General features: G+C 57.4%; 1 protein-coding gene across 4 annotated transcripts in view; it reads right to left on the reverse strand.

The window, feature by feature from the left end:
- DYSF (dysferlin) overlaps positions 1-25,012 on the reverse strand; it is a 106,913-nt gene that overhangs the window by 64,615 nt on the left and 17,286 nt on the right. For all 4 annotated transcript variants that reach the window (XM_075752867.1, XM_075752868.1, XM_075752870.1 and 1 more), the window contains 15 exons: positions 24,692-24,805; positions 23,983-24,160; positions 23,197-23,321; positions 22,837-22,943; positions 17,844-18,036; positions 16,399-16,554; positions 15,251-15,382; positions 14,690-14,856; positions 13,983-14,097; positions 13,746-13,851; positions 12,961-13,103; positions 11,851-12,024; positions 5,912-6,005; positions 5,522-5,599; positions 377-558 (listed from right to left, as the gene is read on the reverse strand). In XM_075752867.1, the coding sequence (XP_075608982.1) occupies positions 377-558; positions 5,522-5,599; positions 5,912-6,005; positions 11,851-12,024; positions 12,961-13,103; positions 13,746-13,851; positions 13,983-14,097; positions 14,690-14,856; positions 15,251-15,382; positions 16,399-16,554; positions 17,844-18,036; positions 22,837-22,943; positions 23,197-23,321; positions 23,983-24,160; positions 24,692-24,805 (2,064 nt within the window). The remainder of the gene's footprint in view (positions 1-376; positions 559-5,521; positions 5,600-5,911; positions 6,006-11,850; positions 12,025-12,960; positions 13,104-13,745; positions 13,852-13,982; positions 14,098-14,689; positions 14,857-15,250; positions 15,383-16,398; positions 16,555-17,843; positions 18,037-22,836; positions 22,944-23,196; positions 23,322-23,982; positions 24,161-24,691; positions 24,806-25,012) is intronic.

A 25,012-nucleotide genomic window follows, 5' to 3' on the forward strand; every position in this document is an offset into this window, starting at 1 on the left:
CAGCCCCCAAATGCCGTCACTACAAGGCACTTTGGAGAACGTTGGGCAGCTGAGCAAACAACAGGGTACCGTCCCCTGCTTGCATGACTGCTTTAAGTCCTGTTCCAAGCTTTTTCCACAAGGAAATATAGTTAATTTGGCCACTCTGCAAAACACAGGGTAGGTGCAGCTTTGGTAACTAGAGCAGGGCCACCAAGGACATCACTAGCAAAGCTGTTTGCTGAATTTTCATCTTCTGAGCGTCCTTCTCACTGTCTGAGCCACCGAGAGATGTTACAGCATTGCACTCCGGAGGGCAGGAGCGATGCCATGAGTTTGTCCCATTTACCCCAGCACACTCGTACCATGAAGGTCCAGCTCATGCCGACACACTTACGTAGGTGTCATGGTCATATATTTCCACCACGATGTTGGGAGGGGAGTCAGACACGTTCTGGGGGTCCCCAAAGATCTCTATCTCGTAGAAGATGAGTGTCTGGTCCCAGGTGGGGTTCAAGGTGTTCTTGATCACCACTGTCTTCTGGCTTTGGTGGAGGAAGGAGACGATGGCATAAGGATCTGCAAGGGGTGTTAGACAAGAGGCAAAGGATGAATTAGAGCTACCAGCCTAGGAAGGAGAAAGCAATTCATAGTCATTCAAGGGCCAGCAGGCTGGCCAGGGAAGACTGTGAACAGGCTGAAGGAGCTACAGGTCTTTTAGAAACAGCAATGACATTCCCATCATGACCCAGGCAACTCCAACTGAGAAGAGAATGAGGCGACGTTCTCCAGCACTGATCCCTATACACCAGTTATTCACAGCTCAGGTACTTCCCAAGCTAGATGTGATGTCTGTACATTTAGCAACCCTGTAAAGGGGTCGTCTTCCACAGACTTGCCCTGTCTCTCTTGAACCCACCATGTTGTCCAGTGAGGACTCAAAACTGCCTGAAGAATCACGCTCTCATGGTTTTTTGCAGTACCCAGCTCCCTCTATCTCCGTCTGAGGCTCCCCAGTTCTTGCATTAGGAAAGAAGGAGCAGTCCACCCCTGCCCACCTGCACTGACACTTGCGGTTCGGCAGGTTTTTGTCATGCCAGCTCTAAAATATCTCTTTTTCAAGCTGAACAGTCTCAGCCTATGGAGTTATTCCTCATAAAGGGCCAATCTCAACCCTTGCTCATTCCAGTTCTTTTTGGGACAAGACAACCACAATGGTCCACATAACTTAGCTGTCTATCTACACAGAGACCTTCCTTCTTATCCCACAGCAGCCTCCTTTCCTAAAAAAACCTTTGATGAAGGATTTTTTTGCCAAAAACCTTTTGGACATCCAATGAGACCATGTTAACCAGAGCAACCTTATTCTCTGGCTTGTGGTAGCTCCAGCTGGTGGAGACAACGCGACCTTCCCTGGCCACATCTCCCAGCACTCCACTGCTATAGCATTAGACATTTCCTCACTGTTTGACCTGATCTGTCCTGGTCCAGGTTATCCTCCTGACTCCTCACCGTGTCCACCAGCAGTGAGGTAGCACAAATGGTTCACCTATTGCCCTAAGGTGTGGGGGTTTCTCCCAAAAGGTGACTCTGCAAGGATGAGTGTTTCAATGGTGATAAAACATCCATCTTCCAGCACAGACTGCTTCCGCAATGCAAACAGTCTCCCAGAGAGATGCAGGAGGTGCCAGCACCGCACGTGTGGGTGAGCAGTGACTTCAGGTCACCCTCTTCTGTGAAGACCAGACCACGAAGAAGGTGGCTGGGATGTTACTGCCTCCTTCCTGGGGTCTTCAACATCTCCAGAAGGGACAGGAGCTGAAGATGCAGCCAGAAGCAGGCCAGAGTCATCCTCTCAGTCCCTTTGCATGAGCTTTGGTAACCTCCGTGCCTGGGGGAGGGTTTTTGGTTCCCCACATTCTGGGTTATCCCACCTGGCCTCCAGCTGCCACACCAGACGCCTCTGGGTTTCGCTTAGGGCTGCTGCATCACATCTGCCAGCCCCATGCAGATGTCTCAGGTACTCCAGGGTCTCATCAGACCCTTGTACTTCAGCACTGAGCTGGGACCAAGGTGTCTTACCCCCAGCTTGGGACAAAGCCAGAAGCTCCTCACTGCAAGGCAGCAGCAGCAAATAGCGAGTAGCCTCCCTTAACAACCAAAGCAATTAACGCAGGAAGCCTGAGATCAATTAACAACGGAAACATGAAACCTGAGCCCTCTCTAACACCTTCCCTTCCAGACAGCTCCAAAGAGTATGTGGCCCAAACCTGCTGTGGACATCCAGCCCACACCAGCAGTGACACCAAGCATGGGGACAGGATGGGCAGTGGCAGAACCAGGGTCCAGGGCTGGGCGAGAGGCTCAAAACATGCCACGGGATCTCATTATAAGACCTTGTGGAAACTGAACACCTTTCATAACCTGATAGCATCTACTGGTCCTTGTCAGGGATGAGATCTCCAGGATGGCTGCATCCCACGTGGCCGGTCCCAGGTGGACCCCTGCGCTCTGGTTACCTGCAAAGCCCAACCTCCACAGTGGCAGGAGGCATCATGGGCTTTTTTGGAAGGACACAGGCTACCTCCTCCGCCCGGCACCCGGCATGACGTGCCACCACAAGACACAGATGCACCGGACAGTGTATGGGGGTCTACCAGCATGCAGCAGTGTGCCACCCGGATCACCCCAAAGCCAGTCCCACGAGACCTACCAGCGGCCAGGAGCGTGGTAGACCCTACAAATGCAACCCTTAGTGCTCGGCGCTGCACAAACCCCCACGGTCCCAGGAGGGTCCCCCTCCAACGCTGCAAAACAGCATGCACCCCCCAGCACCAGCACCGCCAGGAGACTGGGAGCTGACGCCAGGAGCAAAACGTGTCCTGCCACCCTGGAGATGGAGCAGCATCCCCCAGACACCTGAACACGGGGCCGGCCGAGCGGGGCGGCGTCCCCCACCCTCCCTCCCCTCTGCCAGGGGTGGGGGGGTCAAAGGGGGTGTATTTTCCTTCTTGGTGTCCGGACCGCAGCAGACGTGTTTAATGAGCCGGGGCTGTTTGCGAGGTGGCCGGCTGGAGAGAGCACTATTCACGCTGGGAAGAACCTTTTCCACTTACGCGCTTTTTTCCAGTAAGGGGAAAGCAGAATGCGTTACAATAAACAAAAAAACCATGGATTTGGATTTGCATTTTTGCTCTTTTTTTTTTTTTTTCCCCTCTTCTTCTTTTTAAAGGAGGCCTCCATAAAGCCCCTTTGTTTAGACCCTCGTGTGCACAGAAGGTTTATTTTTATAACTGTGTAAAGCCCCCTTAATGAACTCCTTTATGCTTTGTTAAGGCAGCGGAGATCACAATTCCACATTGTGGCATGTTGTTACTCATGTTGTCCTTGGCCGGGTTTTTCCAAAGGAAGGGACTCCCCTCCCCTCCCCGCTCCGCCGATCGGGGCCATGAGATCACCTCGGTCCCCACCACTTCGAACAACAAACCCTTTGTGGAGGCGGAGGGGAGACGGGACCTCGGTGGCCACAGACACTGGGTGATTGTTTGGGTGCTCTGCACCTCTCCGGGGCACTTCTGCCCACCACCCCCCCACCCCCCAAGCCCCTCTACTTCAAAACACGGGGGGGGGAGCGGGAGCCCCTCGGGACTGGGGTCCTGCTGCCTGGCACGGCGATGCCCACACGCTGCTCCCCACTGCGGGTCCCCACACTGCACCACTTTTGGGGGCTGTCCCTGTGTCCTATCCCAGATCCATCACCCCCACGCCACCACCGGTGGGCAATCCCATGCCCAGCCCCTCTGCAAATCCCCGTGGCAGCCTCGGAAGGATGCTGGCTGCATCCTGCCTGCAGGCATCGCTGCAGAGGAGTGTGGATGCTCCAGGGAACCTGCCTGGGACCTGCTCGCATCTCAGATGTGGTCCCCACCATGTACCAATGAACTGACAGGGGACATTTTGCATTGCCCCAGCTCTGACTCAGAGGTAGACAGTAACAACCCCGCTGTCCTGCTTTCCCACCTCAAAATGACACTGCAAAGCACTAAAACGGCTGTGGGCAAAGGCAGCTTCGGTCACAAGCACCAAAGATCTGTGGGACCACCTGGCTGGGATGGCCCAGTCCATGGGCAGGAGGATGTGGGACCCTCCGGCTAGTCCCTGCTCAGGTCAAATGCGAAGGACCATTCCTGGCACATCCTCCCACCTCCACAGCCGCGCTTCAGCCTCTGCTGCGAACGAAACGATCCTAAAATGAAGCCACCTACACCCAAGCACCCTTCGGCACCAAAAGATAACAGAGCTGCCCAACAGACAAAGTGACGTATCTTATTCTGACTTGATTTCCTAACCCAGAAAACATGAGCTCAGCACAGAACGTCCGACCACATCAGCTCCAGTCTGGCAGTTTCGGGAATGACTGAAGCTGTGCTGGGGACGTGCTGAGCAGCAGGATGTGGAAAGCTCCTCGCTCAAAGCCCAGAACACCCTTTTCTCCACCTGGGACCACACTTTTTTCCATGAAGGGGCATTTTTTACAGCCCAGTCTGGAGGATGCTCGGTTCAGGCATCAGCTCCATCAAGGAAACCCCCACGCCGCCGTCTCCCAGCCCCCTTGCAAAGTTTCCAGGATGGAGGGTGGAGGAGCAGCAGCTCAATTTAACGTGCAGTCGTGAAAACAAATACGAACCAGTTTACAGATTTGCCACTGTTAGGACCTATTTTCCTTTCCAACTGTACTTTCAATCAATTCATTCATTCTTAATAAACGAGGTCTCCCTTCTTCAGCCCTGATCCCTTCCCCAAGCCATAGGACAAATCCCCTCCACAAACCCCAAACCCAGGAGACCTGCAAGGGTGGGCAAGAGGCTGGCCAGGATTCGACCAGCTGGGAGCAAGCCGGATGCTGAGGGCACATAAATCCAACCAGAAACTCCATGAGGATGCTGGAGAAGAAGAGTCCCTGTCTGCTCCAAGGTCCTAATTACACCCTTGCACCCTTTTTAATTTTCCTGAGCACATCTCATGGAGGTTTCTGCCCCCCATGCTCCATCATCTCGACACCCACCCAGAGCCCTCGATCCTCCCTGCTCGCACTTTGTGCTTCGTGGGGGAGCAGCTCGAGGCGAAGTGCCACGGTAAACATCCCTGCCCTCCGCTCTGTTTTTATTTGTCATGCCCCCGAGCCGTCTGCTACCCCAGCCCTGCCACCGGCTTTCAGCCTCACCTCGAAAGGGAAAGGGAGCTATTAGCAAAGCAAACAGCTCTGACTCATGGCTGACCTGGGTAACTTGTGGTTTCTGGTTGGTTTCTCACATAAGAGTTCTTGAAACTCTGATATTTTTGCTGATGGGAAATCAAGCTACCAGGCTGGTTGCCTTGGGAAAGCCTCATGCCGCTGTCTTTTGTTGTATGGCCGTCGAAGACCCCCCATGTCACATCAATAAATACCCCAAAAATTGCTTTACAGACCCCAGTACTCCCCAGTACTCATTACAGCACTAATTACAAGCGCAAACACGTGGATGTGGGCTCCTGGGCTCACCTGAAAAGCTGTCCTTATCCATGGCGATCAGATCCCGAGCCTGGTACATGTAGCAGCGGAGGTGGTATCTGTTCCCACCTGCACAGAGGAATGAGAAACAGTTGAAGAGTCCAGGGAGAAGTGCAGGGCACCGGGGGAGTAGCTACATTTTTAGCCAGCCCCAGGGCTGCTGGGCTTAATCCTTCCCATGGCTTCCCAAGAGAGCGCCCAGCCCTGAGCATGTCGACGTTCCCAGGGGAACAAGCCGTGCCGCATCGCTACCCACCCCCCTCCTTCCATCCGCCTGCACGAAGAGGATGGGAAACACTCCGCTATGGGGTCCCCACAGCAGAGACCCCGTGCCGGGCCTCGCTGCAGAGGAATTTCACCCTCCGACCCTCGGGGCCTTACAGTCAAATATGCACGAGATGGTGGGTCTGTTGACACCGAAACTGAGGGTGGAGATGGATTTGCCATCATCGCTCTTGTCGTCTGTCACTCCCCCCTGCAAGAGAAAGCAAGGCAAGGTCGGTCGTGCGGGACCCCGTCTGCAGCCAGGGCTCCCCACGGGATGGGGGTCCACGTGGGTGTCCAAGAGGACTTTGGGCTTCCCCGTGGAGGGACCCTCAGGCTCTTCTTGCCCCAGGAGGGCAGAAAGGACCCGGCCCCTGATCCACGCCACGCTGGGAGGGAACAGGACACGACAGCAAAAGCAGCCTGAGGGTCACCAATTCACATCCTGCCTCCCAGCATCTCACCAGCATGGAAAAGCCGCTCCATAAAATTCATCGTTCTTGGAGCAGCAGTTAGTAGTTAAAACAAGTTCACTAAGCTCCCTTGCGAGCAAAATTAACGGAGTATAAACTTTGTGAACAGTGGTACAGATGGAGCCAAATGCAGCCAAATGCCCCACTCGCTGCCCAGGGGAAACCTCGGCCAACCTTGGCCATCGCTCTTCCCTCTTCTTGCATTCACCGGCATTTTATCACCTCCTCATTGCCACATTCCTCTTGAAATATTTAGTTGCAGGAAAAGAACCATAAAGGTAACTTCCCAGCGAGTGTAAATCTGATCTTTAAATATTCTTCAGTTATCAAATGCGAGGGAGAGACAAGAGGGGTGTTTAAAGAAAAAAGGAAAAGAAAGAAGGAAAAAAAAGCCAAAAAAAAAAAAGGTGGGTCCGGGATGGAATTTCCAGAGCCAGGAGCTGCCTGGTCCCAAAAAGATGTCAGGAGCTGAGGTGGTCTGCAGAGCCCTCCTTGCCTTCCCAGGCAGGAATCGCAATCGCTGTGACACTGTCTGCAGAGGAAGCCCTGGGCTTTGCACCGTATTTACGGCGGTGAGGTCGTGCCCAGGGTTTGCAAGGCAACCTCCAGCGCTGCCCTCCCTCCCGCGCCCCCCGCCCCGCCGGGGCTGAATAGCTCCTCAGTTATTTTTATGACCTTTCTCTGCCCGCCGGTCCCCCCAGCCTGGGGAAGGGCAAGTGGGGGAGAGCAGGGGCCGAAACAGACAGGATCGCTCTCTGAATCCCTCCGCAAGGGCTTGGGCACCCCCAGTCTGTCCGTCACGGAGAAATGGGGGTGCTCCTCACGCCCCACCACACCACGGAAAGCACACCTTGGAGGGGACAAGCCGGAAAGCACGCCTGGTGCAGAGCCAAAGCTGGGGTGTAAGCGCTGGCAGAAACAGGCAAGATTTTCCAACCTGGCGCGGAAAACCCAAAGCTCTCCGTCGGCCAAAGGTTTCCCTCGGCTGAGTTTTGGAGGAGGATGGGAGGAAATGGGGCTTGCAGGGTGGGAGGGCTGCTCACAGCGGAACCACTGGGCTTTCCATCAGAAACCAGAGAGCTCGGCTCCGGGCTTCCCAGAAATCGGACCAAGGGCAGAGAGGTGCCCGGGGGGTCCCGCCGTGTCCCGTGGTCCTTCTCTTTGAATGACTGTCAGCCACGAGCGAGCTGCCAAGTGGCAGGTCCCAAAAAAGCCGGGACACACCGTCGCAGAGAGGGAAACCCAGGAACAAGCTGGTACGATGGAGGCGATGGCCGAGCCAGCAAGCCCGAGGGAAAGGAAAGCTGCCCAGCTTGTACGGGGGATGCACAGGTGAAATCCAGGCAGAAAGAGAGGAAACGACAGGGGAGAGCTGCAAGCAGCAGCGTTAACGCTGGCTCCGCGTTTGGGCTATGGGTGGGAGTGCAAAAAGCCTTCTGCATCACCAACCTCTTGGTCTCAAGCCCCCCTTTAGTCAGCTGGGGCCCACGGTGAGAAGCAACAAGCGCCCGGCACTGTGTGGGTGCCCCGGGGGCAGAGGGGGGTGCCGAGCCACCGGCGATGCAGAGGGCAGGGTGCCCACGGCAAGGGCAAGGGGGGACCCAGAGCTGCTTTGCCCAGGGCACTCGCGGGCTCACCACGGGTCTGCTCCCCAGAACCCTGCCCTGAGCCACCGGGGGACGGTCCCAGGACGGGGGTGGCTGCAGGAAGGCTCCGAGGACTGCCAAAAAAACAGGGCACACCGGGAAGGAGAGAGCCGCCATGCTTTCACGTGAGAGAGCCCGGGGCTGCGGGCAGCAGGAGAGAGCAGGTGAATCGGGGGAAGCAGCACCCGAGGCAGCTCAACCCACCCCAAACCCATCAGGATAACTGCAGCTGAAAACCCAGCACCACGCGGCAGCACCAGGCGGCAGCACCACAAGCCCTCGCAGCAGCATGTGGCCCGGCTTCGGGGAGCACCGCCCTGCGAGCAGCCGCACTGCCCAGCCCAGAGCCTGCTCCCCATGGGAGGGGGATCGGGGAACATCCCCCCCTTCCCCATTGTCTGGGGTCAGGGGAAGGATGGAGCACGTGTGAGCAGTGAAATAAAATTCTTTGAGCAAAAGTAGGGGTGAGCATGTGCTTGGGGAGAGCAAGCATGCAAAAGAAATCATGCACGCGTGTGCATGCAAATGCGTGTGGGTCTGGGGGTGGTCGTGATGGAGTGGGGCTGGGTGAGGGGCACAAGTTGGGGTGAGAGCAGCCCCCCAGCTCCTCCTGCTGCAGGGAGCCAGGATGGCTGGGAGCGGATGCTCACACCCCACGGGGTCCATCTAAACAGACGCTGAGCTCACCCTGCAAAGGTGCTGAGCCCCACGCCACGGCCCTGGGGCTGCAGCTGCTAGGATCTGTGGGAGCAGCACCACCGGAGCGAGATTTTTTGGGGGGAAGCCTCTGCCAAGGAGTCCCCAGCTCCTGCCAAACCCCCCTCAGCAGCCGGGCAGCCCCCCAGGACTCTGCTTCCCAGCTGCTCCCGGCCCCGAGGCGTCAGGGTTCAGCTTGGCTTAACGGCACCGATGGCTCAGCTTGGTGAGGCCGGAGCGATGCCCGCTCAGCATCCCCGGGAAGAGGGAGGCCCAAAAACCCCGAGCACCGTCTGTACGTTCCTGCATCCAAGACACATTCCTGCTGGTGGTGTTTGGTATTATCTTCCTGCTGGAAGCCAGCCCTTTCGAACAGCTCGGGGAATGAGCACTTGGGGTGTTGGCTTGTTCTGTCAGACTTTGCACTTTAATCCTCCCTCCGCTTTGGTCTCCCTGCACCGTCGTACGGCTCCTTTGCTGGACAGGCTCCGGGCTACCCGTGCCACAACCACAAAACTGCACAAATGCCTCTTGCGGAGAAGGCGGCAGATAACGGGAACGGGACGGAGCAGACAGGAGGGGAGGCTCCGGCAGCCGGTGGCATGCCAGCGGCAGCCCTGGCCCCAGGCCTGGGTAAAATCTGAGCTGGGGGATGCTCCAGGCTCCCTCTCCTGACAGCATCTTTGTTCTGCTTCAGTGTGATCAGAGCTGGCGGCAGCAGCTCGGGCTCCAGCTGCTACCCCACACGGGTGCCCTGCTCGGGCTCTGCATCCCTGACACCTCAGTCTTCAAAAGCTGCCTCCCTCCGCCTGCCTTAAAAAAGCGTTGGAAACAAATACAGCAGAAAATCAGCACCCACCCTTCCCAGCCCTCAGTACCCACTCCTGTTTTCCCATCCTCGGCACTGCTTCACCCCCCTGCCCTGATCCCAGCTCTGCGGCATCGCGCCGAGTCCCTCCTCCCGCTTGCGGCTCCAGCGGATGGAGGGGTCGACGCTGTGCAGGTCCGGAGGGTCTGGGGTCACTGGATGGGAGACGCTATATAAATTTAGGTATTATTTTGGGATGGAGCATCCTGGAAAAGTATGTAAGTCATTCAAGCGAGAGGAGAGCTGGAAATGCATGAAGCTGCAAAACCAGAAGGCACTGCAAGATCATTTATAAAGCAATCCGCAGAAAACCAAGCAACCACAGAAAACGCAGCCAGTAACCCCAAAATATGAGGGCGCCGAAGTGAGCCAGAGTGACCTACTGCAGAGGGGAATTCGGCGAGCAGAGCCCCAGGGGCTGGTCCTGCACCCGCCGGGCTGCCGGCAGGCAGAGCCAGGGCTGGGGAGGGATTCACCTGCCGCTCTCCCAGGCTGCTCCCTCCCGAGCTGTCACCCCACGGGGACAGCACCCCCCAAAATCTCCGTGCCTGAAGTAAACACGACTCCTTGCCGGACAGCATCGCCCTGCCCGGGCGGTGGTTCAGCTCCCAGGAGCAGCACGGTCCTGCAGCGACAGGACGGGGAGCCCCCCCGGCACCCTGCTGTCACTGAGGGGTTTCCTTCTGTTTGGCTGGTCTTTCAGCGGGGAGAGCTTAGGGGGCAGGCGCTCGCTGGGCGTAAGGGAGCTGGATGTCTGCGGCGGGGTCGGACAGGGGCAGCAACGACATTTAGGGGAGCGTTTGCCGGGGGAGAGGGAAAAGCAAGGTAAGGCACGGCACAGCATGCCAAGGCACGACACGGCATGGCATGGCACGGCATGGCACGGCATGGCATGGCACAGCACGGCACACCAAGGCACGGCATGGGACGGCACGACACGGCATGGCATGGCACAGCATGGCACGGCACGGCACGGCACGGCATGGGACGGCACAGCATGCCAAGGCACAGCATGGCATGGCATGGCATGGAAAGGGATGGCATGGCATGGCATGGCATGGCATGGCATGGCATGGCACAGCATGCAGCACGGCATGGGACAGCAAATGCTTCTGCTTCTTTTGCTAGACTTTGTTTCAGTTAGAAAATAAGCAAAATAATAAAGTGGATTTGTTACATGTAAATATCATAGAAGTTATGGACGTAACCTTGGCATAAAGACAAACGAGAGGCCGGGGAGGCCGCTGAGAAGCGGGCACTCCAACGCTGCCACAGCTGAGGAACGCGTGGAAAATAAACGCACGAAGCAGGTACCATCACTTGGAGAGCCTCAGGGGCTGCAGGGCTGGAAGGGGCAGCACCAGCAGCCGGGGGGGGACACCTAAATCAACCCGGGACCACCCCCCCTCGCCACCACGTCAGCGTCACCAGGAGCCAGTGGTGGCTCCCGGGCACGTGGCCACGTTGCCATTTTAATGGGGCTTTTTTCTGCTCTTCCCCTTTGCTGCAGCCTCTGCCCCACACACGTGGGGAGGGAGTTTCCTCCCCGGGCGTCCCCTGGCAGCCCCCCCCAGCAGACGGGTCCGTCAGCCCCCCCCCTCCCCAGCCAACCTCACAAACCCATCTCGTTCGCAGGCTAACGAAGGTGAAACGAGGGCTCGGCTGAGCCCCTTGGAAAACTGCACGAGCGAGCCGAGACCCCAGGCAGCCCCATCGCCCCCGGAGCCAGGGGAGGGCACGGGGGGATCCTGCACAGCCCCGCGGCCGTGCACACACACGCACACACGCGTGTGCACGGGCACACCCCCCCCCATGTTAGAGGGTTTTCCAGCTAAATCCTCCCCGATCGCCTCTGCCGAGCAGGAGAGGGATGCGATGCCTGGCCCAAAATCAGCAGGCCACAGAGTGCAGGGGGAGATGCCAGGGTCCCACCGGCAGCCCAGGGACCCCCCCCCGGATGACGCCAGCGTGAGCTCAGCGCTGATGCGTACGAATGTCATGGAGCTGCTTCTGGCCCAAAGGGGCCGCCGGGTTCAAACGCTGGACGGAGGGGAGGACAGAGCAGAGAAAGAGGGGGGAAAAAAGCCAAATGGGGGAAAAAAAATAAATAAAAAGCCCTATAATAGGGGCTTTGTGCTGCTGTGGTTGGTTCTCATTTAGCTATTGGAAAAGCCAAAGGATTATGAAATCCAGTGCAATAAGAGGGCCAGAATATTAGCTAAACAAACAGCGGCGGGTGCGGGTGGCAGATAACGAGCGGCAGATAACGAACTTCGCTCCAGGTCTGCTCCCCGGGATGGGACGGAGGGTGGGAGCGGACCCCAGCAGGCTCCCCCTCCCAGGCCGCGATGTGGGGGGCAGGCGGGTACCTACCAGGGCCCCCTCCAAGGCGAAGACAGCGGCGGCCCCGGTGCGCTCCAGGGGCTCCATCCTGCGCCTCCAGCGGCGGCGGCGGAAGGTGTCGGTCCGGCGATACTTCAGGTGGAAGCGCCAGCCGAAGAGCGAGGCGTACTCCCAGCCCTCCCCGTCCAGCTCCTCCTGCTTGTGCTGCTGGGCAGGGACACACCGGGGCTCGGGGGGGGCTCGTACCCACCACCCCACGGCCCCTCTGTGGGTGACAGTGGTGGGACCCTGGCACAGCCCGAGGGGGGGTTCAGCCTCTTGGAGCTGTTGCTGCTGCAGTTGTCCCACCCCGCGTCCTCCCCGTATCTCTCCAGCTTAGCCGGGGATTCAGCCCTCCATCCAGTCCTGGGCTGAGCCCCACTTGGAGAAGGGTCTGGCTGGGCTGGGGCTGCCCGTGCTGAGCAAGGAGGGGGCCGCATCCTGCCCAGGCCTGGGTAGCACCAATGCCTCCATCTCCCCAGCCTGCCCTTCTCTTTGCCACCACCTCTGATCCCTCCTGGGGCCACCACGGCTCTGCCACCATGGGACGTCCTCTCCAGGGCATCGGCCACAAACCCATGAAGACCCCAGAGCTATGTCACCTCTCTGTGACACTTGCTTTCCTTTGCAAATGAGGTGGCAGGGGTTCCCCATGCTTGCCATCCACAATTATCTCGAAAAAGTGCTGGAAAGGGAGGAAGGTGTCTTGGGGAACTTGCTGGGGGAGGGAAGAGCAGCAGCGCTGCGGTGGCATTTGCAGTCCAATTGCACCACCTAGAGGGAAGCAGGACTGGGACAAGGGACAGACTGGGGACCTCTGCCAGCCCCGGTCCCCCGAGCTGCTTGGTGGCACTGGTGGAGGTCCCAGTCCCACCCCACAGCCCAACCAAGCACCCCTGGAGTGATCTCCACCTCTGGGGGATGCTGACCCCCACGGTGGAAACCACAGAGGCTGCTGCTGTTCCAGCACGGAGACCTGGGCCACCAGGCTCCAAAGCACAGCAGGTCTCTGCAGAAGACCAAGCACCTCCACCTCTGCACGGAGAGACAGGGACACGGCCTCAACCCACTCTCATCTTCTTCTCCCCGGCCCCATCCTACCTTCCTCATGGCCTCCATCTGCGCGAGGTCCCTCCGGCGCAGCCGCACCCAGCGCCGTCGCCGGTTGGTGTGGTACATCTTCTCGGCCGGCACCCAGGCCTTGGGCTTGCGGTCCGGTGGGATGGTGATGCCATACTCCCAGCCTTGGAGAGAAGGGGACATCTGGGTGAAGGAGGGAGAAGAGCCCCCCACCTTCCCTCCCACCAGGGACCTCTCTTCACATAGGTCCAGGCTGTAACAGCTTTAATAGCAAAGGTTTGTCCAGACACAACACGCTTTCCCAGTTTGCTGGTCCACGCAGATAAGGACCTGCTCATGCTGCTACCCAGTGGAGGTGTCCCACTGGGAACGTCCAGGTGACGGACTCATGGTGTCCCACCTGCCCTTGGCTCAAAGTCACAGCATGGGGACTCTCCTCTCTGTCCTTCCTTCCTCAGACAACCCCAATGCTTGTGACCACCTTGGATGCTCTCTGGCCCGATGCTTTCAATCGCTCTTTCACCAGAAGACAGGTAAGATCTTCCAGAAGCACAGCCTGGCCTTTCCCCAGCAGGACGGGAAGCGCTGCCTTTGTGGCTGCCCACCCCACGGCCCCTGCCTCGGCCAGAGCAAGGGGGAGAGGGTACTCCCAGGGCCTGACCCCCCTCTCCAGTGGGGTGGCTCACACAGCCACGAAGGACACGTTATCATCCCTGGTGCTGGATGGGACCGTGGAAGGAAATGCCACGATGGGCAGAGTAAAGGCGACGAAAACAGGACGGACGCCCGAAACTGCTTTCTGATACCTTTTTCATCCACAGCTCTGTTGAGGTCCGTGTCCCACTCCACATCTTCCCATTTCCAGCCCGGAGGACACTCAATCTCATCCTTATGCAGGACCTTCTCCCCATTCTGTGGGACACAGGGGTGTTTTCAACCAAACGGTGCCCAGCAGATGCCTAAACCTCCTGTGAGCGCCCGGGGGCCTCCTGCCACTGCAGCCCGTGGTGGTGCTCAGCCCGGGCTGCCCGCTTCGCCCTTACCACATCGGTGTAGGCATCGGTCATGTGGATCCACTGGCCTCCAGGCAGCCGGACCTGGTTCTCGAACACCTCCTCCACGAAGCTCAAGTGTCCAGCGTCCACGTCGTGCAGCAACCTGCACCCCAGGGAGATGCACAGCGTCAGGGGCTCCCCCTCCTGCCCTCCCGGCCCTGCACGGGCAGCAGCACGGCCTCGTGCCCTCCCCCCTCTCATGGCCAGCCACACCACCCCAGCACACGCTTTGCCTCCTGAACCTCTTCCACCCCAGACGCACCATGCAAAGCTCCCATCAGACCTCAGCAACCCTCAGGTGAAGCCCAAACCACAGGCTGTAAGTCCAATGCAAGAAGACGGCAGAACTGTGCTGAGCATCCACCATGTCCTCCCAGCCCTCAGTGCCCCGCTGGGATCCCACCTCCAAAGCTCCTCAGCGTGGGGCTTGCACAGGGCACCCCAGTGAGCTGGGTGCTGGGGTCATCATGTCCGTGAGCACCTGTGCAGCACCGACCAGCGCAGAGACAACGCATGTTGCGTTAACGCTGTTGCCCACCAAGGACGGGGCAGGCAGACGAGGAACCCCCATGGCACCCCAGACCTCCATCCAGCTTTCCGGGTGACCTTGCCACCAGCTTAGCATCTCCTCAGGTTTTTGGGGTGCCCACAACAACCCACCCAGGCTCTGCTCTTTGCAGAAAACCATCACTCACGTCTTCTCCGGGCAGATGAACCAGTCCCCGGCCCAGGTCCAGCCCGTGGAGGGGCGGAAGCTGTCCTTGGGCAGCTTGATCTTGCCGGTGACATCTGAGTACTTGGGGTAGGTCAGGCCGGTCGTGCCCCAGTTCCCCACCAGCGCCAGTTTGGTCTGGTTCTCATACTGGGGGGGCAAAAGCAGAGAGGTTTTTGTGTTGGAGGTGCAAAATCCCACGAGCAATCCTTTTGCAATCCCATGAATAATCCCTTCCTTCCTGGAGAACCCCATCCTGAGGACAGACCTCCGGGGAAGAGGCTAACCACCCCCCACCGGCCCCTGCCCCATGGGGACCCCCAGATTTCCCCCCCAGCAGGCGGAAGGAGGTGTGAAGCCACGATGCAGCTTTACGACTCATTACCGACCTTCTGCCCAGCCTTTCAAGGCTGGGTGCTGGTGGAAACGGCTCTTTCTTCTCCTGGTTGGTAGGGGCTGATGTGACCCCCACCTCACCCGCGGTCCAGCCCGCCCCCTCCCCTCCACAGCGGAGCGGCTGCTGTGGTCCCTGCCAGATGCTCACGGTTTCGGCAAAGACGGAGAGCTTCCCCTCGGCGTACTGGTTAAACTCCTTCTCATCGACCGACAGCCCGAACCAGAGCTGGACCCGGATCTGGGCCGGGATCCTCGGACCCATCGCCTCCTCCTGGGGGTACTGCCAAAGGCAGAGCGCCATTAATATATTAACGATATTAATGAGGGATGCTCGGGACACGAGGCTGGGCGCGGTGGGTACGAAGCCCCCGCAGGCCTGGCCGGGGCTGCGGGGGGTAGGTGGGACACGGAGCATCCCTGGGAGCTGGGAGACCATCCACAGCGTGCGGAGCCCTTTGGGGTGACCTTGAGGAGCTTCAAAGCCCCTGTGGTCAGAGATTCTGCATCTCGGTGAGGCACCCTTCGAGGCTAGGACACCAGCCCCAGCCAACACACTTCAGCAAAACCAGAAAGAATAAACAGGGCGATGTCTCACTGCCCTTTTTTTCTCTCTCTCAGTCACTTTTCTCCCCCTTCAAGTGATGCTAGTTTTCCATCCAGAGCTGAAGTACAGAAAAAAAACCCAATATATTTTGGTTCGTCTTTTGCTGCCAACTGAGCTTGGGGTTTTGGGGTTTATTCAGTTTATTTTATTTCACTTTATTTTTTTAGAGCTTGTTCAGCACTGATTGTCTGCTCCCAAGCTGGCACGCAGCGAAAGGCCAAAGAAATACCATTTGAGATGCAAGAAGCTCAGTAAGTGCCTGGCAGAGGAGGCCGCAGCTTAAATTTCCTGGGGTGGCAGAGGGTCAGGAATTTTGAAAAACATAAAACAACACTAAAAATAAAAAAATAATTTTTTTTTAAAAAGCACTATCTGGGCCAAAGTGCACCTATCGTCACTGCCCTGGAACTTGCAGAAAATATGAAAATATTCACAGGTCGCTGCTGCAGATCTGTGCAAAGAGGAGCTGGGTTCTACCAGAATTACGACCAGGCTCTCACCGTGCAGGAACCAGCTTCAACAGGGTTGAAACTGGGGTTGAGGGTCCCTGGAGCCCCAGGCGCTCGTGGGTTAACACAGCCCGTTGTGTTGGGATTTCAGGTTTCCCTACACAATTTTCTCTCTCTTTTTTTTAGGGGAAAACGTTTTAAAAATGAACGTCCCGCACGCACGTACATCAAAAGCCAAGGTACCTTCAGGAAGATGGTTTGCAGCTTCCCACAGTTCTTGCCGCAGCAGCTGGAGATGTTCCTGGAGAAGAGGACCTCGTGGGCTGGCACACGCGCGTACGCTACACGCTTGTCTCCCTGCAGCATCCAGATCACTATATCGGGCAGGCTGTTTTGGGGCTGGAAAACACAAAAGCCGTAATGTCCGACCGGGGGACTCTGAACTACCACATCAGCTGCGGAGGGATGCGGGAGGCTGGAGAGCAGCCGTGCCGGTTCCGGGCTCCCCAGGTCAAGACCAACAGGGAACTACTGGGGAGAGTCCAGGCAAGGGCTGCGAGGATGAGGAGGGGCCTGGAGCATCTCTGGTGTGAGGAAAGGCTGAGAGAGCTGGGGCTGTTCAGTCTGGAGAAGAGAAGGCTGAGAGGGGATCTGATCCACACTTATCACTATCTAAAGGGTGGGTGTCTAGAGGAAGGGGCCAGACTCTTCTCAGTGGTGCCCAGCGACAGGACAAGGGGCAACGGGCACAAACTGGAACACGGGAAGTTCCACCTGAGCATGAGGAAAAACTTCTTCCCTCTGCGGGTGACCGAGCCCTGGGACAGGCTGCCCAGAGAGGTTGTGGAGTCTCCTTCTCTGGAGAGATTCCAAACCCGCCTGGACGTCATCCTGTGCCACCTGCTCTGGGTGATCCTGCTCTGGCAGGGGGTTGGACCAGATGATCTCCAGAGGTCCCTGCCAACCCCACCAGTCTGGGATTCTGTGATTCTGTGCCCCGAGTCCCACTGCCTACCCAAGCCCATGGAGTGAGACCAGTCGACCCAAATCCCATCTCAGCAGCTCCAGATCCCATCTGGGTCTGGCCAGGGCAGAGCAGCCCCATGTTTGCCCAAGCCCTGCCCTCTGCAGCCAGCCCTGGTCATAGAATCCCAGAACCCCAGCCTGGTTTGGATTGGAAGGGACCTTAAAGATCATCTAGTTCCAGCCCCCTGCCATGGGCATGGACACCTTCCACTAGCCCAGGTTGCCCAAAGCCCCATCCAACCTGGCCTTGAACACTGCCAGGGAGCCAGGGGCAGCCACAGCTTCTCTGGGCACCCTGGGCCAGGGCCTCAGCACCCTCACAGGGAAGGATTCCTTTCTAACATCTAATCTAAATCGACCCTCCTTCAGCTTAAACCCTTTCCTCTTGGCCTGTCACTACACCCCCTGATAAACAGTCCCTCTCCAGCTTTCCTGTAGGCCCCTGGTCGCTACAGCAGCTGTGGCTGAGGGTCTACTGGCCGTGCCGTAAAGCTCTGCCATGGACCAGGCTAAACCTGACAGCCGGCTGCCAAACCCGGCGCGTTCCCCACCCAGTTCACATCACTGCTGGGTGGGCTGCGGGTGCGAGAGCGGCATCCTCTCCGCATCCCACCGCGTCGCCGGGTGAAAAGCAGCCCCTGCCACCATCGCAGCGGCGTTACCTCCTCTGCCATGGCCTTCAGCCTGCAGAGCCAGTCCTCTGCCTGCTCCAGGGCTGCCGACAGGCTCGAGTCTTCGTGCTTGAGCTTCAGGGCTGCCTTCACTATCTGCTCCAGGTTGGTGCTGCGAAACCGGTACATGTTCTGGTCCAGGTGGGTGCTGGCCGGCTTCCCCAGGACATCAGGCAAGGTCAGGCTGTGGGGACGGGCAGAGAAATGGCGTTAGCAGCTCACTCACCCTCTCATGGAGTCTTGCTGTCTTCTTTTATTATTTTTTTCCTCCTTTTCAGCAAGTTTCCAAAGAACAAGCCACCGAAGATACATTTGGGGAACATGGCAACGCCAAGAGCCAAAGAGCTTCAAACCGCACTCGCAGCCCCCACGCATCACCCGCAGCACCAGGACAGAGCCCCCCGGCTGAGCCGCGCACACCACGCCACACGCACATTTTAATATAAATTGATTCAAGCTGCTGGATAAACATTTCAGGAGTCCGGGAGGATCTTCACTGTGCTCAGCCATTCAGAAGATTTCCTGTAAAATGCAGTGATTTACAGTGCTGCCCGTTACTAACGCCCTTCTGGCTCCCAGCTCCCGACCCACGGCCCCCTGCGTTCCCCCCTCAGGCTGGGATTGGGCTCCGTAAGCCCCATTTTAATTGCACGATAAATAAAAAAGGACAACATCTCTTGTCCAGCTATGATCATCGAGATGTGCCGTGGGCAGACGCACGCGGTGGTACCTGCCGGGATGGCGTCGGTGCCGGTTGTCTCAGGTTAATAACATGGATTCCTTTAACGAGAGGCTTAGGGAAAAATTTAGGGGGAAATTCAGTTCTTTCATTCCTCTTACAGAGAACTGGGTTTGCTGCTTTTTCCAAAAGGCAATGGAGCACCACGCCTGTTGCTAATTAGCCCGATCGTTCAGTAGCATCCTGTGTGAGGAGCTAAATTAAAAGCCCGTGTTGGGGTCGCAGCCCAAGCCCTCCACGGTTAGACCAATCGCGTTCCGTGAACTCGGTTTTGTGTGTCCACGCTTCGTTTGTGTATTTATCACGAGGGAGCTGCTAACGAGCTGACCTCCCACGTGTTTCCCGCAGCTTGCTTTGTCACTGGTGTGCGGGAAGGACACTGCTCACCTCACCAAGCAAACACCACTGCGTGGCCGAAACTAGGATGTACCTCAATATCCTTGCAGGAACAGGGGAAAAAAAAAGGAGGAAAAAAAATATAAAATTTAAAATATACTAAAAAGCACCTAAATATACTCACTGCAGTTGAATTTAATTTCAGAAAGATAAACTATAAAACTACGCAAAAAGGAGGAAATGTGTTAAAAGAGCTGTGAAAAGGAGCAGCAGAAAGGGTTAAATCCTATCGGCAGCATGGAAACAGTTTGAAAACACCTCGTTCCTGGCGGTACGTGCCGCACGTCAGACACCCGTAAAAACCACAACGGATAAATGAAGTTAAATTGTGCTCAAGTGAGAAAATCATAGAATCGTAGAATCATAGAATCTAAGGTTGGAAAAGACCTCTGAGATCATCAAGTCCAACTGTCAACCCAACACCACCATGCCTACTAAACCATGTCCCAAAGTGCCATGTCTACACGCTTTCTGAACACCTCCAGGGATGGTGACTCCACCGCCTCTCTGGGCAGCCTGTGCCAATGCCTGACCAGTCTTTTGGTGAAGAAATTTCTCATAATATCCAATCTAAACCTCCCCTGACAAAACTTGAGGCCTTTTCCTCTTGTCCTATCACTTGTTACTTAGGAGAAGAGACCGACCCCCACCTGTCTACACCCTCCTTTCAGGGAGTTGTAGAGAGCCATCAGGTCTGTCCTCAGCCTTCTCCAGGCTAAACAACCCCAGGTCCCTCAGCCGCTCCTCATCACACTTGTGCTCCAGGTGGAGCACATTTTCCAAATGGAAAAGACCATGGACTCCACCATAAGAAATGTAAAAATACCAGGCAGTAGTTAAAAAAAAAGGCAAGAAGATGGAGGCATTCCGATTAAAAGCCTAAAACCTAAAGAACTATCCCTGTTCAGGTGGATAAATGACACAAGGAACGTGTGCTGGTGAGCCAGAGCTGGAAGCAGCATTTTTCATAGCAAAAAAAGCTGGGAACAGGGAGGATGCCAGGGCAGAGCCTCTCATCAGGGTCCGTCCTGCTGCGGGAGGAGAGGACTGGGAGGAAACCAGTCGAGCAGCAAATCGTTTGCAATTCAGGTAGGAAAGGGCTGGACGGTTGGGTGGGATCTGCAGCTTCACACTTAACATTGTCTCAGGTGAGAGGAGGGGAAGGAGCAACGTGATGGCAACCTCAGAGAGACCCAGGAGGATCTGGGGCAACCCAAGATCGGCAAGTCCGACTCTTGCATCCAGCAAACTAGCAGCAACCACAAGCAAGACAAGAAGAACAGGGAGCTGGACAAGCCAGACCCGAGGGGGTCACCTGTGGAGGGATGCTGGGTCACACAGGGGTGTCACCATCCCCTGAACACCTTGCTGGGGTGCTGGGACAGCCTGCTGGGGTCCCCGGCAGCCTGTGGCGTGGTCCCTCCCCAAAAGCTCTGCCACCCTGGAGCAAGAAGGTGGTCATCTCCTGGGCAAAGAGGTGGTTAGAGGGCAGGTGGCAGAAGATGAGAGCGTTGAGTTCATGCACAGTGATGGGTCCTGCGCTGGCTGTTACCACTCCGGGCACAAATTATTAGGAAAAAGCCAAAGGGCTGAACTGAGGCTATCACTGTGCCAGCACATAAATGCTTGGTGCATCCTCGAGTGAACGTTGTGCTTCCAGCTGGGGAAAGATGCGACAGGATTGGACAAAGTACAAGGAAGACCAAAAGGACAGTCAAAAACATGGACCCTCTTCTGCAGCAGGGCCTCTCCGGCCACCGCTGCACATTTTGCCCCCAGCTCCGGCAGGGAACAGCGCAGGGGTCGAGTCACAGCAGCTCTCTTCCGAGCTCCAGCACGGAGCAATCCTCACACCACGGGACACAGGCCAGGAGCAGAGGGACAAAACCCACCCTTCGGGTCGGTGCTGCCGCCCGTCAGCTCCAAGGAGCTGCAGGAGCCACCTGCATCCACCCGCAATTCGAGGTCTGGTGTTGCCACGACTCGTCTTTCCCTAACTTTGTCCCTTTGTATGCTGCTTCCAATGCTGTTCTTTCCCAGAGAGCAGCGGTCTGCCATCTCTTCATGCAAAGGTCTGGAAAACAGACGTGGACAAGGCGGTGCCGGCAGCACGTCGCTGTGTTCCTACTAGGGACAGGAGGAGGGGAGACCCCCCCCTCCCGCTGGGACCCTTTCACCAGTGAGGTCCAGAGGAGGATAGGGAAGCACCGGAGAGTGGTGGGGGGTTGTCCCATCCTTCCAAAATCTGGATGCAAAGGAGCTCTGCCCTGGCTGAGCACAGAGCCCAGGCTTTGGCAGCATCACGGACAGGTCTGGCGGCACGGCTCAGCTCGTCCCCCCAAGGGCAGAGCGCGTGGAGGGGTGCGAAACTCCTCGAAAAGCCATCGGGGCTGTTCCAGCTGCCCCCACCGCGGGTACCACCCTCGCCAACCAGCCCCGGTCCCCACGCCAAGCCCTGGCAGAGGCGGAGAAGCTGCATCCCATGGGAGCCGAGCACAGAGCGGGGCGGGGAGCCAGCGGGAACCGCGGGTTTGGCACGTCCCGCGGCCACATTTTTCCCCTCCCAATTAATTGAATTTGTTTTGGAGGGCACAGCATCTCTGGAAAACCCAAAGCGGTGGCGTGTCCCTCAGGTCCCGTCCCACGTACCCAGGGGGGTATCGAGAGCCCGTCGGTCGGCTCTGACCTTCCCAGCAGAGCCAGCGGGCGCGGGGGGCGAAACACATCTCCTTTATGAGGCTCAAAAGCAAATACATAGGGAGGTTGTAAGTACGTGTGCGCGGGTTTTCAAGCGTGTCCTCCAGGAGGTCTGCGGAGCAGGGTCAGCTCATTCAAGATCTCCTTGCTCGAGGGAAGGAGGTGTCTGGTCCCACACGGGTGTCACAGGAGGGTCCAGAGGGGCTGCACCCCCCGCCGTGCCCGCAGTGCCTCCAAGCAAGGGTTTGCCAGGGCTAAAAACACGTCAGCGATCCCACTGTTGCCCTTCCCCAAATTGGTGGCGTGGAGCTGCTGAAGGAGAGTCGTGTGGTCGGGCACGGGACGGGACTCAGAGATCACCTTCACGGGCATACCTGAAGGGGAACCACGGTCCAAAGACCCTGGTGAGGTCAGTCCCTGAAACACCTTCCTGAGGGCTGAGCTGTCCTTGGGATAAAACACCACGGTCATACCGCAGCGATGCTGCCCAGAGAGGGTCCTCGTCCCCACAAAGCGCAATCCAGCCCAAAAAAAACCAAACAACCCAGGCTACATGGAGGGAAAGCCCGTGGCACCCTGCCAGCCTCCCCCGAACGAATGTCCGAGCGCTCAGAAAGGCAAAGCGGCAGCAGATAGTGGTGGTGCCGCCCACGGGGGACGGCGGGATGGCTGTGCCATCCAGCCCCGCAACATCTCTGTCCGCCCGGTCCAGCCATCGGGCACACAACACCCACACGCAGCCGAACAACCCCTTTGGGTGCTCTGCACGGGTAACTCCTACGCAACGCACGCAAGACTCAACTGGGAAGCCCCACCGGTGGCTCCTGACCCCACAAGCCCCACCGTCCTTCTGGCTGGGCTGGGCTGGCTCCGGCTCCTGCCCCCGACACAATGCCGCTCATTCAGGTGAACCACGCTGCAGCCCTTGCACGAAGGCTGGAAATTTATGACTTGCCTTAAATGTCACCTTTTCAACTCCATGCCTTGGCTCAGCAACCTTTGAAGCAAACATTAGCAAATGACCAGCATTTTTCAGAGAGAAAAAAAAAAAAAGGGAAAAAAAAAAAGCAGAAGTTGTCCCTTCCAAGATAAATAAGTGCTCTTGCAATAAACGGCATGAAAAGGCTCACAGTCAAAACTGGCAGAAAATACCTGCAGTCGGCGATGATGTCATCCATCAGCTGGGCACCCAGGGCATCCAGCTCACTCGGCGAGCAGTTGGCCTTGAGAGCAAGGTGGACCTTCTCCAGGTTTGCTTCCTGCAAGGTGGGGAAGAGGAGCTGCACAGCGGGGGGACCCCTGGCACCCCGCTCCACCCCACGTCCAAGACCCTCCCAACAAGTGCTCCCCATGATCAGAAACTCCAGCCTGGGTCCCACCAGGGCTCTGCACAAGAGTCATCAAACCCCATACCTGGCCCAGCCTGAAGATGGCCTCTGTCCCCTCCCTGTCCCCCCCAAGGCAGGATGCAGAAAGGAGGTGGACAATGCTCCTTGCCACCGCGGCACTCACCAGCCTGTCTGCTGCATGGTGGAGAAGGTTTTGGGCATCAGTCCGATAGCTGATATCCTCCCAGTAGGATGACAATACCACCACGGGCTTCACGTTGCCCCAGGGCAGGTAGTAATACTGACAACCTGGAGGGCACAGCACGCTGGTGAGCTCCCGATATTGGGATGATGGGGGACCCCACTCCTCAGGAGCAGAGCTGAGCTAAGGGGAGCCGGGCAGCGTTTGGCCTTGGGCAGAAGCCCATCTCTGGGGCTTTTTTGGGGCAGGAGGATGGGGATTATGTTCCCCAAACCCATGTGCAACAGAACAATGCACACCAAGGTCCAAAGGGACAAGCATCAACCTCCATGGCTGCAGCAGCTCCTGCAGAGCAGTGAGGGCAGAAACCAGCAGAACAACCCTGGTGGGGTGAGGACATCTCACACCAGAGCAAGAGCCCCACAGGAGCCAGGGAAAGGCCACCCCAAAGCACCAGCTCTTCCCTGAAGAACAATGGGCACTGTTAGCACCCAGGGCTGCCCAAAAACCACTCTGAGTCAGCACAGAGCTACAAGTAGTCCAGGCTTCCTCAATTCTCCCCAGTCACATATTCCTCTCTCACACCATGGTTGAGGTGGTCAAGGAGCTCTGGAGGTCATCTGGTCCAACCCCCTGCTCAAGCAGGGTCACCTTGAGCAGGTTGTCCAGGACCATGTCCAGTTGGGTTTTGAGTATCTCCAAGGACGGAGACTGCACTCCCTCCCTGGGCAGCCCATCCCAGTGCACGGTCACCCCCGTGTTGCTCACCATCAAAGACGGCCCGGCTGTACTGCGTGGTGGAGGCCAAGGGCAGGCAGGTGTTGTCAAATTTGTTGCCGTAGTTGCCGATGCTGACCTCAAACTGGATGGCATCATCCACGTCTTGGAGCATGGTGGCTGAGTAGAAGGCAGCAAAGAGGGAGTACTTCCGACGGCGCAGGTACTTCTGCAACAGGCACAGGACCATGTCCATAGAGGAGACGCCAACACCGCTCTCCTACACACAGACCCTCTGCTACCCCGGCACACACCAGCTTGGCGAGGGCCCCAAGATGGAAAAGTTTATTGCAGGGAAGAAAAGCATACGCTGCAGCACGGGAATGTTGGGCGAGAGATTTAGAAAAAACAAAGGAGAAGGCTAGAACTTTCCATAAAAAATGCAGTTTAGACCCAAAGAAACAAGCAAAAGAAGGACATCTGCGATAGTGCCTGAGTTGAGGTAAACGTTCCACCCCTCCACGTTCACCATGATCTTCTCACTACCATGCAGCAGCTCAGACAGAGCAAGTTGGACACCTTGGGATGGAAACGTAGCTGGAGACATCCTCCAGGAGCTCACCAACCACTCCACCGCCCACAAGGCATCACCCAACCAGGACCAACACCTGCACCCCTTCCCTAGTGCCGCACGTGCCGTGTTGCCGGAGGGCCGACCCCAGAGCCCACGGGCTTGGATACCCCATGGAGACCCCGTTACCTCCACCCGTAGGATGTCATCCGCGGAAATGTCCTCCACCTTCTGCTCCACGTGCTCCACCAGCTTGGTCTCCAGCTCCACCAGCATCCTGCCGCGATACGCGACTCCCTCGCCCTTGGGGTAGACCAGAGACAGGCGTCAGGACCCCGGTGCCCCATCCCCGCAGGCAAGCTCTGCCTTTGCTTTCAGTGGGCTTCACCGCAGAGGAGCGAGATCAGGCAAAGTATTTCTGCAAGCGCTTCCAAGGCAGGGAGCAGTTGGGCAGCAGAGCAAGACCAGGAGGTGTTTAGCCAGCGGGAACAGCCAGGGAGAGAGAAAACG

This window comes from Balearica regulorum, chromosome 4, assembly GCF_011004875.1.
Source record: "Balearica regulorum gibbericeps isolate bBalReg1 chromosome 4, bBalReg1.pri, whole genome shotgun sequence".
Taxonomy (NCBI): Eukaryota; Metazoa; Chordata; class Aves; order Gruiformes; family Gruidae; genus Balearica; species Balearica regulorum.